The sequence below is a fragment of the Mastomys coucha genome, unplaced genomic scaffold (genome assembly GCF_008632895.1).
Source record: "Mastomys coucha isolate ucsf_1 unplaced genomic scaffold, UCSF_Mcou_1 pScaffold21, whole genome shotgun sequence".
NCBI lineage: Eukaryota > Metazoa > Chordata > Mammalia > Rodentia > Muridae > Mastomys > Mastomys coucha.
In genome coordinates, this window is record NW_022196904.1 from 91,119,158 (window position 1) to 91,135,286 (window position 16,129).

Consider the following 16,129-nt stretch of genomic DNA (forward strand, 5'->3'; position numbering starts at 1 on the left):
TTTAATATTACTCATTTATATTTTATGTACATGAGTGTTTTGCCTGTATGTATGTATGTATGTATGTATGTATGTATGTATGTATACATATGTACACATAGTGCTTACAGAGGACAAGAGGGGGCCGTGGATCCCCTGGAATTAGAATTAGGGATGGTTAAGAGTCACGATGTAGGGCTGGAGAGATGGCTCAGTGGTTAAGAGCACTGACTGCTCTTTCGAAGGTCCTGAGTTCAAATCCCAGCAACCACATGGTGGCTCACAACCATCCATAATGAGATCTGATACCCTCTGGTGTGTCTGAAGACAGCTACAATGTACTTTCATATAATAAACAAATAAAATCTTTAAAAAAAAAAAAGAGTCACGATGTAGATGTTATGAATGGTATACCAGTCCTTTGCAAGAACAGCCAGTGATCTTCATTGCTGACTCATTTTTTATGTGAGTCATTGGGTCCAATTAAGTCTTCGTGCTTTCAAGACAGGCACTTTACAGACTAAAGCTATTTTCCCAACAGCCCCCTCAGTAAATTTTTAAACTGGAAAATTATTAAATAGTTAAAATTGACTATTAAGTATTTATTAGTCAAACTATTAAAAAATTGTTATAGATTATTTTTATTTACATATATGTGTCTGTGTGAATATACATCATATGTGTTGGCGAAAAGGTGAGAAGACAATATTGGATCCCAGTTGTGAGCTGTCCAACATGGATGCCAGAAACCAAACTCTAATTCTCTGGAAAAACAAGTACTGTTAATTGCAGAGGCAGCTCTTTAGCCCTTAAATTAAGACTCCTAAGACTGATATTTTACATGTATACACACACACACACACACACACACACACACACACTATACATACACACATGTGTTTACTTCTTGTTTGTTATATATATTTATTTTACTTGATTAGAATGGATATTATTTTAATAATCATCAGACTAACAATTCCTTAACTAATAGAAGTGCTTGCTAAAACTGCCAAAAGCCACACATAATTACAAAGTAGGTCTGTAGAAATTAATCAAAGCTCCAATAATTTCTGAGGTTTAAAGTACTCAAGAATCTTTTAAAAGCAAAATAGAACTACTAGCAAGAACATTTTTAAATTAATTCAGCTTACCTCTCTCCATTTTCTGGATACTCAGAGGGTGAAGCTAAATCTTCTGAATCATGATTAACAGGAGAAAAGAGGTTGCTATTGTTAAGATTTTTCAAAACCAATTTCTTGATGCTCTTTCTAAAAAAACAGATCAAAAGAAATAGAAAAAATTAAGGTATATGCAAGTTACCACACATTATTTTAAAAACTGGAGCCCAAAACAGCACTTGTGTATACCCAAAACTCACCTGAAACTGAACTGCATTTATAAATTTTTTTAGTGGTGAAATCACAACATACAGTATTAAATATATTGTGTTTATTTTGGAGAATAAAGCTGACAAGATGCAGATTAAGGTGGAAAATATCCTTGAAACTGGTGTATGGCACACTTTTAATCTCAGTACTAAATAGGCAGGGAAGAGATTGGTCTACTTCTAGGATAGTTGGGGCTACACAGTGAGACTCTATCAACTTACCCCTTCCCTCAACATACAAAGAATGCACACTGTTCTTGCAGAGGTCTGCAAGTTTGATTCCTAGCTCCCATCACAAAAGGCAGCTCACAACCCTCTAGAATTACCTGGAATTATAGGTGGTCCCTCTTCTGGACTCCAGGGACACTCACACTCAAGTGCATATCCAACACAAACACACACACACACATACACACACACACTTTTTAAAAATAAAAAAAAAATACATGTAATTTTTAAAAGCTTGACTAAGCAGAAGCCTGAGAGTGAGCCAGCAAGCAGCATTTCACTGTGGTTTCTACTTCAAGTTTCTACCTTGCATTTCTGCTCTGACTTCCCTATGATGAAAGTACATGCAGGAAGTGTGAGTCAAATATGACTTTCCCTTCCTAAGCTGCCTTTGGTCAAGTGTTTTACCAAAGTAACAAGATGGAAAGCATCAAGTCTGTTTAACTACTTGGAAAAATGCTATTACAAATGAACATTTCATCCTTCCTTGAAAACAAATTTTACAATAAAAACAAAATCACACTTTCTATCTTTTGTGAAAAAACAATTTACTTATAGGGATGAATGTACTCACACACGTGAGTATATTGGTGCATCAGCAAATGTGCAAGTGAGAGATGGGCCTTAGGTGTCCTGCTGGACCATTTTCCACCTTATTTTGTTCAGACAAGGTCTTTCACTTGTCTTGGAAGTAAGCAAACAGACAAGAAAATGCCAGCTTTCTTCCTTCCTGTCTCTACCACTACAATACTTATAGACATGTATGTGGCCTTGTATGGCTTCTTATGTGGGTGCTTTGGCTTTGAATTCAGGTCCCCATGCCTGGGCATATGGTCTTAACCACTGAACTATCACTCCAGTTCTCAACCCATAGCTTTAAAAGTTTTGTTAGCTTTATTTTACGTGTATGTTTTGCCTGTGCATGCCTGATGCCCAAAGGAACTCAGGAGATGATTTTGGATCCTCTGGGACTACAGCTAGAGATGGCTGTTGAGACACCATGAAATTGCTAAGAACTGAACTCAGAATCTCTGCAAGAGCAAAGAGTGCACTAAACTATTGAGCCACCATGGTAGTCATACCCTGACCTCTTTTTTATTTTGGTTTTTCAAAATAAGATTTCTCTGTGTGGCCCTGGCTGTCCTGGAATTGGGAATAGAGATCCACCAGCTTCTGCTTCCAGGCAGGGTGCTGGGACTAAAGCTTTGCATCACCACTCTTCTCCCAACCCATATTTGAAAGAAAGGAGCTGTAATGAACTTAACATTATTTACCAACAAAGAATTCTAAGTAATGAACTAAAAATAAAAAACACACCCTTTTCCAAATAAAAAGCTACCAGTGGCTTTTTCAAAAATGTTTTGTGTGCCTACCTGTGTCTATTTAACTTCATATCAAAAATAAACAACCCAAAATTGAAGTGCCTTGTCTCCCAATGTCAGCAATCTGCTAAGTGATTTTCTTCAGGCCCTTTCCCATGGATATCTCAATGGTCTCAGTCTACCGCATCACTTATGTGGATTTTCCTAAGCTTAGTATTAATTCTTCCATAGTCTTTCTTATTTTAAACTTTTCTATTATTAGTTCTATATCCACAAACAATTCTTATGATAAATTAAAGAAGTATAGATTCTTCTTAACCTGACCTTTAACTTTTTTTTTTCTCTGTGAAGCTCTGGCTAAATTGGAATTCACTGTAGAATAGGCAGGCCTAGAATATAAGGATAATCCCTTATGTACCATGTGGAAGCATCACCTGTCAATAAAAAGCTGATGACCTATTAGTAAAAGGCAGGAGGTAGAAAGCAGGAGTTCCAGTAGAGAGAGATAGGAACAGGAAATGGTGAGAGTTAGGAAGATTTACTAGCTAGAGAAAGTTGGATGTATGTAACCAGCCATGTGGCAGACATAGAACAGTTTAAACGGGTAAAATAAGTTACGAGCTACTTAGAACAACCCTAGTCTATGGTCTGGGCATTTTAAAATAAATAGTAAGATTCTGAGTTACTATTTGGAAACTGGGGCACGGGTAGAAATGCACATGGTTACACTAGAAGTCAGAGATCCACCTGCCTCTGCCTCCCAAGTGTTTGAATTAAAAGCATAATACTTCCCCTGTAGAAGTATTTTAATCAAGCAATATGGCTAATCTGATCATATTTGAAGGCTTTTTAGGCCTGTGTGATCTGGCTGGAATTCAGATACAAGCTTAGTACATGCATTTAATCCCAAACAATGAAGGTAAAGTTAGTATAGAGAAGGAAGCCTCCTGTTGAAAGTTATGTCTAACTGAGTGGCAGACAAAGTGACAAATCAGAGAATGATTTGACAGAATAGGATATGCTCACCTCTTAGGAGAACAGAGAGGAAACTGAGGCAACATAAGAGGGAGCAGTGCAGAGGGAGAGAGGGAGAGGCAGATTTTTCAGAAGAGTTTTACAGAGACAGGCTGCAGAGAGAGAACAAACTAGACACAGGTGAAGACAGAGCAAGCGAGAGAAAGAGGAGGAGCCAGAATATTAGAACAGATTGCCAAAATTAGAATGAGGCCAAGCAGAGCAATTCAGTCAGAAGCTGAGAGAAGCTAAATTGAGTCAGTTGCCCTGGAGAGGAATTTGAGCAAGAACAGCTGAGTTAAACCAGACAACAGATTTCAGAAACAACTAGAAAGGGTGAGTGAGCATATTCAGCAGTTAAGTCTCAGAGGCTGAAAACATTCTAGGCTTAGATTGTACACAGGCTAGAAGCTTCTAGGACTAGGTTAGCAGACAGAGACAGTAAGCCAAAGACAGTAATGACAGGAAAATGAAAGTTACATTTACACACCACCACCATTCAGCAACCTTTAACATTTCTTTTTCTGTTGTTTGTTTTTTCGAGACAGGGTTTCTCTGTGTAGCTCTGGCTGTTCTGGAACTCACTCTGTAGACCAGGCTGGCCTTGAACTCAGAAATCCACCTGCTTCTGCCTCCCAAGTGCTGGGATTAAAGCCGTGTGCCACCACTGCCTGGTTCAACATTTCTTAAAACATCTTTGTTATACTGCTAAGGATCCAAAAAGGAGCTTATATATGCTAGGCAAGTACACTACAATTGAGCTATATCTCTAGGCCTTGATTATTTGAGTTATAAATACAAAGGCAATTTCATAAAAACAAAATAAAATCATGAACATATAAACTAAAATCACAGTCATCAAAACATTTGTTATGTATCTTATCCAAGGATTATTACATTTATTGCTTAAATAACTGTATCATTTTGTTTAACAAAAACAAAACTCACTTAGGCATGAATGCTCCGTTTGCTAGAGATGGTTCATCGTCATCCAGCCCATCAAAGAGATGTGATTTGGCTGTACCTGTTGTTTGCAAAGCCTTTGGCCTGACTCTGGTAGCAGGGCGAGGTGTAAGTTTATAATGAGTAGGTGTTGTAAGAGCTTTCTGAGCTGCTGGATTAGTTGGTTTCAATCTCTGAAAAAGAAAAGTAAAGTATAAAGCAAGCTTAATATGGTGGCTTACATCTGTAACCTCAGCAGCTGGAAGACTAAGGCAAGAGGAATATCCCCCATTTCAATTCCAACCTGGTTACACAGAAAGACCCAGACCTGCCATGTCTGTATAGCAAGGTATTATTTCACTGTCTTAAAAAAAAATGGATCAAGGAATGTTCTAGTTTATTTAAAATGTATGGTACTAATTTTAGTAATCAGAAAAACCAAGCCAGGCCCAGGGACTCACATCCTATCATTCCCACCACCCTTTGGAGAATTCTCTAAATCTTTGTCTGCCTGTAACTTGCCATCAGGAAGGCCTTGAATTCAGAGAAACACTTACCTTCGCCTCTCAAGTGTGAGGATTAAAGGCATATACCACTATGCTTGGCTCTCACACCTTTAATCTCCAAGTTGAAGCCATACTAAGTTAACCAAATTTCAAATTTCATCTTCTCCTTGAATATTAGCCCTTTAAGCGAAATACAGTAACGCCTATATCACATGTGTACCAGACTCTGTGCCTGCCTGGTGTTTTAATTATTAAGACTAGTTTAAAACATTTGAAATATTTCTTTCTACAGAACTGGTATTTATTTACCCATCTTTCAAGTTCTCACTTCAACTGACTTGTCAAACATCATTCTAAAAATTTTATTTTACTCAGGCAGTGACAGTGCATGTCTTTAATCCCAGCACTCGAGAGGCAGAGGCAGGCAGATCTCTGTGGATTAGAGACTAGTCTGGTCTACAGAGTGAATTACACGACAGACAAAGCCTTGTCTCGAAAAACAAGAAAAATCCCCCCCAAAACCTAAAAGAATAATTTCCTGAGTATATGTATATATGTATATTTGTGTGCATGTATATATGTGCAGGCAGGTAACCAAGGAGATTAGAAGAGGGTTCTGCATCCAGGTCCTCTGCAAGAGCAGTAAATGAGCCACCTCCAGCTCCTGGACTAACAACCTTTAAAATGTAACTGATAAACTAGACTTGGAAAATGCTTTATAAACGAGATGTACTAATACAGCATTCTTAATATGTCCTGTAATATTTTTCCTATAAAACAAGCATTAAATGTTTATACTTAAGAAAATATAGTTAACAAAATCTTAAAATCTATAGAAATGATTTTTTACATTAACTAAAATTTCACTTTTCAAGAGAAACTATTGAGCATGGCAAGACAACCCTATATCCCCAAGACTTCAGAGGTGGAGGGAGGAGGCTGGGAAATTTAATGATTACATTTAAAATCTGTCATGTCCAGTGTGGCGGTGCATGTTTTAATCCCAGCACCTGCAGTGGCAGAGGCAGCATAGATCTATGAATCTGAAGCCAGCAAAATAAAGTAAGACTGTGTCACATAACAAATAAAACAAAACAAAAGACTGCCATAATTTACTTTCGTTCTAGAACAGGCTGTTCTCGTGAACATTCTTAGTGAGTATTTTTGTGACTTGGGCTGGTGAGATGACTCAGCAGGTAAAGGAACCTAAGCACGGCTGATGATTGGATTCTGATTCCAGGAACACACTAAATGGGAGGAAAAAAACTCCCCAAACCCATCCTAGCATACACAGGCACCACTGCAAACACACACATTCATGTATGTCCACATAGTAAGGACACAAAGATATTTTTCATGACCTTCTATAACTTAGTGCCTTTGCTTAGAATGCCCTTATTTCTACATTATTCTTCAAAAGAAAAATACCACCTTCTCTGAAAAGTTTCATCAGTTTCACACATGTATAGTATGCTTCTTATATTTTAAAACTTTTTGTTTTCTGAGAGAGGGTCTCAGTATGCTGTTTGTCTAACTTGAAACTTACTATCTAACCAGACTGATCTACAACTCTCAGAAATCTGCTTTTCTCTGCTTCCTGAGCACTGGTATGCACCAGAACACAAGGCATACTTAAAAACTTTTTTTTTTTTTTGAGACAGGGTTTCTCTGTATGACCCTGGCTGTCCTAGAACTCACTCTGTAGACCAGGCTGGCCTCAAACTCAGAAATCCGCTTGCCTCTGCCTCCCAAGTGCTGGGATTAAAGGCGTGTGCCACCACAACCTAGCACTTACAAACTTTTATCAAAGCTCTCATAACATACCACTTATTGTACATAATTGTCTGAGTTTACTTCTGTTGTTAAAATACCCTGACAAAAAGCAACTTAGCGTAGACGGGTCTGTTTTAGCTCACAATTCCTTATTACAATGCATCTAGCTGGGAAGTCAAGGCAGAAACCTGAAACAGCTATCAACTCCTACCCACAATCAAGAGCTGAGAGGAATAAATCCACATATGCCAAATACTGTTATATAGCAGAGTTCTAAAGCAAGGAACGATGCTGCTCACACTTAGGCTATGTCTTCCCATATCATTTAAGGCAATCAAGACAACCTTCACGAACTAAGTCCTGATTAAATAATCTCTCACTGAGATTCTTTCCAAGTAATGGTAGGTTTTGGCAAGTTGACAAAATTAACAACTATAAAAATTCAGTAATTTTTATAGCTTTTACAAAGCTGTGTAACCATTATCACTATCTAATTCTAGCACATTTACATGACTTCAAAGATGCTCTGTACATACCATTTCTTTCTCATTCCTTGTCAACCACAAGTCCACTTTTTCTACAAATCCTGACTTCTGGATATATCAATATAAACAAAATCATGTAGCAACCTGCTGGCTTCTCTCGCTTTGTATGCTTTAAAGGCTCACTCATGTACTCTGTTCCTTTCAATGGATGATGATGTCCATTATATAACATTATTGACTTATGAAAAAATTGCTTCTTCTATTATTGTATTTACAGTATTGAGCTATAGTAAATTTTAATTTTCAGAGGTATGATCTCCCTCACTGGACAAACTCATACAGTTCTTTCTTTCTTTTTCTTTTTTTTTTTTTTTTGGTTTTTCGAGACAGAGTTTCTCTGTGTAACCGTGGCTGTCCTGGAACTCACTCTGTAGACCAGGCTGGCCTCGAACTCAGAAATCCGCCTGCCTCTGCCTCCCAAGTGCTGGGATTAAAGGCGTGCGCCACCACCACCCGGCAGTTCTTTCTTTTTTTCTTAAAGATTTATTTATTTATTATATATAAGTACACTGTAGTTGTCTTCAGACACACCAGAAGAGGGTGTCAGATCTCATTACAGATGGTTGTGAGCCACCATGTGGTTGCTGGAATTTGAACTCAGGACCCCTGGAAGAGCAGTCAGTGCTCTTAACCGCTGAGCCATCTCTCCAACCCATAATGTTCTTTCTTTTGCGTTGCATCCTCAGCATTAAACATGATGCCTACCTCAGTACAGTTGGGCATTCAGCTGTATGGGTAACATAATACTCATCCCATCACAACCTAGCCTTACACATTTCATTAAAATGGATCAAAGGAGGCTTGAGAGACAGCTCAATCAGTTAAGTATCTGTCTTGCAAGCATGAAGCCCTGAGTTTGGTCCCTAAAAGTCATATTAGAAAAGCCTTCACCCCAGCTCTGGAAAAGTTGAGACAAGAGGATCCCTAATATCAGAACCACATACTTATTCACCCAACCTTCATGTCCACTTTCCACAAGGGTGGAATGTCAAAATGCAGTGCTTTGATGCTATATATACTTTACTTGGAAATATCTGTTAACTGCTATCTCGTTGGTAGATAAAAGATTTTTAGTCTTTCCCAATATAATAAAAAATTTCAAAAAAATTTTACCTCTTCTTTCTTCTTAGGATCTGACATAGGATTCCGGAAGAGAGGGGAGTCTCCAAAAGGTGAGTATGTTAGACTATTGAGGTGCTGCTGGAGAACAGCCTGCTGGGCAGCAGAAGCATTTGGATCTGTCAAAGCTATTCAAAAAAGAAAAGGATGACGGGGGTTGGGGAATAAGTTCAAGATCTAACACATTAGTATCAGAGAACTCAACACTCTTTAAGGAATGACATCTTTGAATGTTCAGACCCATTCAATAGTTAAGCAAGACAAAGAGCAAACTAAAAACACAAAACCATGAAGTAAGTAAAAGTGAGAAAAAGATGAGGAAATTCCATTTTATAAGAGACATTACATACAAAACTTCACTGTAAACCTAGTAATCAAATACATACAAATCAAAATAGCCTAGAAAGAATATACTGTGACTGTCTAAGTGCCACTGGCACACATTATAAACAGTTGTAATTTTTGCTCTCTAGAAACAAAAGTTGTTCCAGTTGAGTATGATAGCATATGCTTAAAAAGCACAGCATTCTAGAGGCTAGGACACAAGAATCAGGAGTTCAAGTCTAGCCTTGACCACAAACCAGCCAGCTAATTTAACTTTCTCTCAAAGCACAAGAATGAACATTTCCTATCAGCCATAGAAAATTCAGAGAACAGACAAAAGCATCAATAAAGACTATATCCATAATTTACAAAACTGCAGTGTATAAAAAAGAAAAGCAAAACCAGTTGTGGTATATATCCAATGAAAAATTGTTTTAAGAAAATCATTACAAAAATACTTATCAAAGATTAAATCACCAACTATCTGAGAGAAAAAAAAAAACAGGTTTCTGCTTACTAAGATTTAGAAATAGGCTAAAGCCAAAATATAGTAAGATTAAAAGAATTCTCATATCACAAGTATAAGTTCTCACAATGGGGAATATAAAAGCAACAGCAGCAGTAGCAGTAACCACTGCCCCATCACCAGGAGAATAGGCAGATAGAATTAAAATAGTATCAGAATAGATCCATGTTTAGTAAAATTGGTAGAAATGGATATATCCAGTCAAGGCTGGGTGGCTCAAATCTGTAATCCTATCAATGGAAGGCTTAAGAATTGTGATGAGTTTGAGGCCACTTAGGCTACAGAGAGAGACCTTGTCTGAAATACACACAAAGCTACACAATGTTCTAAGTTTAGACACTGTTAATGGTTAAGGAGTAGTACAAATATGGTCAAGAATTTGAGACCGAGAGGAGATAATAATTTAAAGTAAATCATTTGAATTCAGACAAGTCACTAAAACAAGACTATAATCAAAACAAAAGTCAGCCATGGTGGCACATGTCTGTAATTCCAGCTCCTTGGAAGGCTAAAGAAAAAGGAGGGGTGAGTTCAAGGCTAGTCCAGAACATATATACAAGTTACCTTCTGATACATGGTATCATAATAAACAAAGACTAAGAAGTTTCAGAAATAACAAACGTTTTTGCTTTGGTACTAAGGATCGAACCTAGGGCCTCTTACATGTGAGGCAAACACTAGAGACCCTTGCCTAAGAACTCTGTATCTTTCTTCATGATTTTGTTACGTGACAATCACTTATTCCTTAAAAAAAAAAAAAAACTGACCTCTGAAAGCTGACCTACAGGACACACTGAGTGGACTTGTATCTGAGAGAGAGAACAGGAGTTAGGAGAACTGGCTTTTCCCCTGAGTTTCCAGGAGACTCAACCATAACTGTAGTGGCTCACAGCAATATGTAACTACAGTTTGAAGGTATCTGGGAGGAGGTGTATGATACAAGCAAAATACCTACTACATACATAATAAAAATTAAAAGTCTTTAGCAAACCCAAGCATATTTAGGAAATTTTGTTTTAAATTGCAAATACAAAAATTTCTCTGTATCAAAAAAAGATTTAGGTCTAGAAAGATGGTAAAGAGCATATGTCGGTTTTCCAGAGAACCACAGTTCAATTCCTAGCACTTACACTGGGCAGTTCACAAGTATCTGTAACCTTCCTGTAACTTTCGATCCAGAGGTTTGATGCCTCTAGCCTACTTCAATACTCACACTTAGCATACACAGAGATAGACACACATACACATACTTAAAAGAAGGTCTTAAATAAAAGTTATGTATGGAGAGTATGGCTCAATGGTTAAGAGCACTTGTTACTCTTACAGAAGTTCTGAGTTCAGTTTCCGGCATCCACATGGTGAATCAACAACTATCTGTAATCCAGTTCCAAGGAAACTAACATCCTCTTCTGGCCTTTGCAGGTAGCAGACATAAATGCATCCCAAACACTCATACACATAAAATAATCTAAAAATTTTTTTTGAAGATACAGATAAGAGAGCTGACATGTGAGCAAAAATTAAGAGATCACTAATGAAACTATTGATATTCTAGTCATAACATTTGGAAAACATATCAAAGAATTAAATTATGACCAAATCAAAGAAATTAATCAAGTCTTTCTAATGACAGAGACTAATGTTCTTTCTTTTCTCCTCTCCCTCTCTTCTTTTTTTCTGACACAGGGTTTCTCTGTATAGCTCTGGTTGTCCTGGCCTTCAACCTAGAGAGCTGCCTGCCTTTGTCTGCCATACTGGGAAAAACAGTTCTAGCACACCAATTCTGTTTGGAGTTAGGGGGTAAAAAGAAGCAATCCTTTAATAGAATTTATAAAGAGAAAAGTTTAAGTAATAATGAACAAAATGAAGACACTGATCCTGAATAACATATTGGGATGCCATCATGATACATTTGAGGATAAGACTTCTGCCCAATAATGGTTGATTATAAGTCTAGCACTTTTTAATTAAGACTTTGTGCCCTGTCTTGAAAAAAACCAAAAAAGAAAAAAAAGAAAAAAAGACTTTGTGAATCTGACTCCCTCTTCTGGTGTCTGAAGACAGCTACAGTGTACTTACATATAAAAATAAATAAATCTAAAAAAAAAAAAGTCTGCTTATTAAACTATCCAGTGTCATTCTCCTAACTTCCCTGACACTCAACTGATAAGCTGTAATGCCCTGTTACCACAGAGCATGAAAACTAAATGAGCCCTTGTAAAGAACAAAAGCAACTATTGAGAAAAATGGAATCATCCACAAACTGAGAATTCATATTCCAACATTTAGAGAACTTTTAATTATTTATTTTTAAGACTATAAAGTACAAAATAAAAGATGCTGGTAAATACAAACAGTGGCCAGTGAGATTTTAATTATTTTATTTTAAAATATGAATGGAAAAGTTCACAAAGCAGGATTAAAATTAAAACAATCCTAATAAATTAAAGAATCAAAGATATCTGAAAGTTTTAGTATCAATTATCAAACCCAGAGTTTCAAGAAAAATCAGTGTCTAAAAATATATGCCTGAAAAGAAAAACATTAAAAGAAATCTTGGGGGTTCTTTTTATTTGTTCTTTTGAGATAGGGACCTGTGGTAGCTGAGGTTGGCTCTGAATTTGCTATGCAGCTGAGAAATACCTTGAATTCTTGATCCTGGTGCCCCCAAGTGCCAAGTGGGTGCAGTAAAAAGTCATGTCACATCAACTATCAATATAAGATTATGAAGATAGGGAGTTGGAGAGTTGGTTCAGCAGTTAAGAACACTTGTTGCTCTTGCAGAGAGAGAGAGAGGATCCACTTTCAATTCCCAACACCACATGAAGATTTAAAACTGTCCATAAATCCAGTGCCAGGGGATCAGATTCTCTTCTGGTCTCCCTGTGCACCTGGTATGCACTTTGTGCACTTACATACGTGCAAGCAAAATACTCATACACATAAACTAATATCTAAAACCATGAAAAGTAGGAAGGGAAAAGAGAAGACTAAGGAAAGACACTGATAGCCCACTAATAGAGGAAATTCAAGAAACATTATTATCACCTAGTTGACAGACTTAGTATAAAGAAACACAGCTTAAATGTATAATGATCTCAAATATTAGTACAGCATTGTGACAACACCTCATGAATTAGTCATATAAAACCTCATTTCTGCCTGGGCATGATGGCACACACCTTTAATCCTGGCACCCAGAGGTAGGAGCAAATGGATTTCTAAGTTCCAAGGCTCTAGTCTACAGAGTAAGTTCCAGGACAGCCAGGGCTACACAGAAAAGCCCTTTCAAAAACAAAACAAGACAAAAAACCAACAGCAAAATAAAAATCTCATTTCTGAGGCAGAAGAGACAGTTCAGTTGTGAGGAGCACTGGCTGTCAACTGCATAGGACTCAGGTATGGTCCTCAGCACCCACAAGGAAGCTCACAATTATCTCCAGTAACAAAGAATTGTATGCCCTCTTCTGGATTCCACAAGCACCAGGTACAAACAAAGTGCACATTCATCTACATAAAATAAAATTATAAAACCTTAAAAAACAACAAAATCCCATTTCTTTCCAACACCCTATAAATGCCAGGTAATACTAAGCTTTTATTTCCAGAGGTATAGTTTAAATATATTTTAATTTAAAACATGAATGAAGTACGTAAGATATTTTAGCAGAAGTAAAAACTTATTAACACCGGGGAATAAAGAAAATAGAACATAAGTGAACTGAATCCTGTACTGTAACAAGTTAAATTTATTTATGTTAAAATGAAACAATAATATTAGTACAATACTTAGTGAAACAAACTTCATCATATGCTAGATAAATTTAAAATAACAACAAAAATATTTTCTAAGGGAGACCAAGCCTAGGAATGAGGAGATAAAGGCTAGAATCTAAGTCCTTCTATAGTACATGGCTGTTTAATGATGTACATATATGCACACTGCTTTAGTAGGAATGGGACAGTAGAAAATCAAGCCAGCAAACTAAATATTAGCAAGAAATAAACTGTAAAGCTTTCTAAAGTGACTGACACTTACCTACTGGGGCCTGGGGGGCGCCAAAGCCCAAAATGGCTGTCGAAGTATTAAATCCAGGGGCCCCAAAGGCTCCTGTACCAAGAGGCCCTCCAATCTTAGGTTGGTTGTTTCCAAACAAAGATGCCTGTCCAGCACCAAGAGCTATGGAGACAAGAGGAAAGAACAAGTGCCACAGAAGATCCTTTGACTATTGTGCCAGAGGTCAGTTACTTAAAGATATAACACATTTGGAAGCTTCATCATGACCAGTCATATCAGGAAAAGAGCTAATGTGATAAATTCTAGGCACCAGGCTGGGTACAGCAGAAGCAAAAAACATCTTTCACTGCATTAGTTTCCTGAACTACAACAAAAGATAGCTATGTCTGACTAAATAAACAAGGCATACTACTACTCTATAGTAAAAACAACTTTGAAAGAATTAAAAAAATAATTCCCTGTATATTTCAGTATTTATAAATTGAAATACCTAGTCGACTCGATCATGTCAACTTAAAAAAAAAATAAATTATATATGTATGTGCATTTTGCCTGCCATCTATGTCTACTTATGGAAGCCAAAAGAAGGTATCAAAACTCCTAGGACTAGAGTTATAGATAGTTGAGAGCTGCCATGTGGATATTGGAAATCAAATTCAGGACTTCTGGAAGGGTAGCTAGTGCTCCTAACCACTAGCCCATCTCTCCAGCCCCAATACCAGTATTTTTAAACTAGCATAAGCCAAACTACAAGGAACCAAATTACCTTCTTTGAATGGTTAAAAAAAATAATAATACTTTTAAATATAACGTCTGCTGAAAACATCTTTAAATAAACTTCTTTTTCAAAAGGCCAAATTACTCATGATGTAAGAATTAAACATACTGAAGTTCTATACCAAACTAGAGTGATTGGAATAAGAACTCCTTCTTCTGCTGGTCAGTGGTGGCACACGCCTTTAATCCAGCACTTGGGAAGCAGAGGCAGGCGAATTTCTGAGTTCAAGGCCAGCCTGGTCTACAGAGTGAGTTCCAGGTCAGCCAGGGCTATACAGAGAAACCCTGTCTCGAAAAACAAAACAAAACGAACGAAGAAAGAAAGGGGGGGGGCTGGTGAGATGGCTTAGCAGGTAAGAGCACTGACTGCTTTTCTTGAAGGTCCTGAGTTCAGATCCCAGCAACCACATGGTGGCTCACAACCATCCATGATGAGATCTGACGCCCTCTTCTGGTGTGTCTGAAGACAGCTATAGTGTATTACGCTGGAGCAAGTCGGGCCTGAGCAAACAGAGGTCCTGAGTTCAATTCCCAGCAGCCACATGATGGCTCACGGCCATCTGTACAGCTACAGTATACCATACACATAAAATAAATAAATAAATAAACAAATACATAAATCTTTTTTAAAAAAAGGTATCAAAATAAATTATATATAAAAAAGAATTTATCTTTAAAAAAATAAAAAATAAATAAATAAAAAAAGAAAGGAAAAAAAAGCAGGGTGAGATAAAAGAGATGACTAAGTAGTTAAGAGCACCTGTTGCTCTTGCAGGAAATCCACACTTGATTCCAGCACCTTCATGGTGGCTGGAAATAGTCCAGGTCCAGGAAATATGAAGCCCTCTTTCTGACTTAACAGGCAGTAGGCATGAACATAGTGCACATACATACAAGCAAGCAAAACACTCATACACATAAAGCTACATACAACACCTTAAAAAATTTTAATGTAGCAGAGAAATTATTTTCTAATTATTATTTTATATCTGTATGTCTTAGGAATCAAATTCTTCTTAAAGACTAGTCCCCTAAATAGAAGTATACATATACATATGTATACACACACACACACACACACACACAAAGACAACAGAAATCAACCCTTATTTACTTATATAGTTAGTGTCTGTATAGCCAAACTACTCAAAAAGTACTCAAAGGCCAATGTGTTAGAAAAATTTACTTCTATTGAGTGAGAACGAATCACCATCACTCAAAAAGGGAAACTGCAAATGACACCAATTTAACTCATGCTCTCCCCACAAGTAGTATAAAGCTCCATAGTGTTAGTTTACAGATAATACTGTGAAATTCAAAGTTCAAACTTCAGAACAAGTACTTAAAGCTCAACATCTTTATATTTATTAATAAATAGCCATGGAATCTTTATGATGTTTGATAACTCTTATAATCCTAATCTCCATATATGATCTATTGCTACAAAGATTAGAGGTATAAAGTTCTCTAAATTTGTCTTTTAATTTATTTACATGGACAAAGCCTAAATAAAGAATACAGTGTAACAAAAATGTAATCTGTAGCCTAGGAACAATAATTGTCAAGGCCAAATATTAAAAGTTAATCTATTGCCGGGCAGCGGTGGCGCACGCCTTTAATCCCAGCACTTGGGAGGCGGAGGCAGGTGGATTTCTGAGTTCGAGGCCAG

General features: G+C 37.0%; 1 protein-coding gene across 2 annotated transcripts in view; it reads right to left on the minus strand.

Moving 5' to 3' along the window:
* LOC116102688 (nuclear pore complex protein Nup98-Nup96) overlaps nucleotides 1-16,129 on the minus strand; it is a 77,605-nt gene that overhangs the window by 24,319 nt on the left and 37,157 nt on the right. For both annotated transcript variants that reach the window (XM_031387654.1, XM_031387655.1), the window contains exons 11-14: nucleotides 13,705-13,845; nucleotides 8,810-8,943; nucleotides 4,879-5,066; nucleotides 1,131-1,247 (exon numbers count right to left, since the gene is read on the minus strand). In XM_031387654.1, coding sequence (XP_031243514.1) covers nucleotides 1,131-1,247; nucleotides 4,879-5,066; nucleotides 8,810-8,943; nucleotides 13,705-13,845 — 580 coding nt within the window. The remainder of the gene's footprint in view (nucleotides 1-1,130; nucleotides 1,248-4,878; nucleotides 5,067-8,809; nucleotides 8,944-13,704; nucleotides 13,846-16,129) is intronic.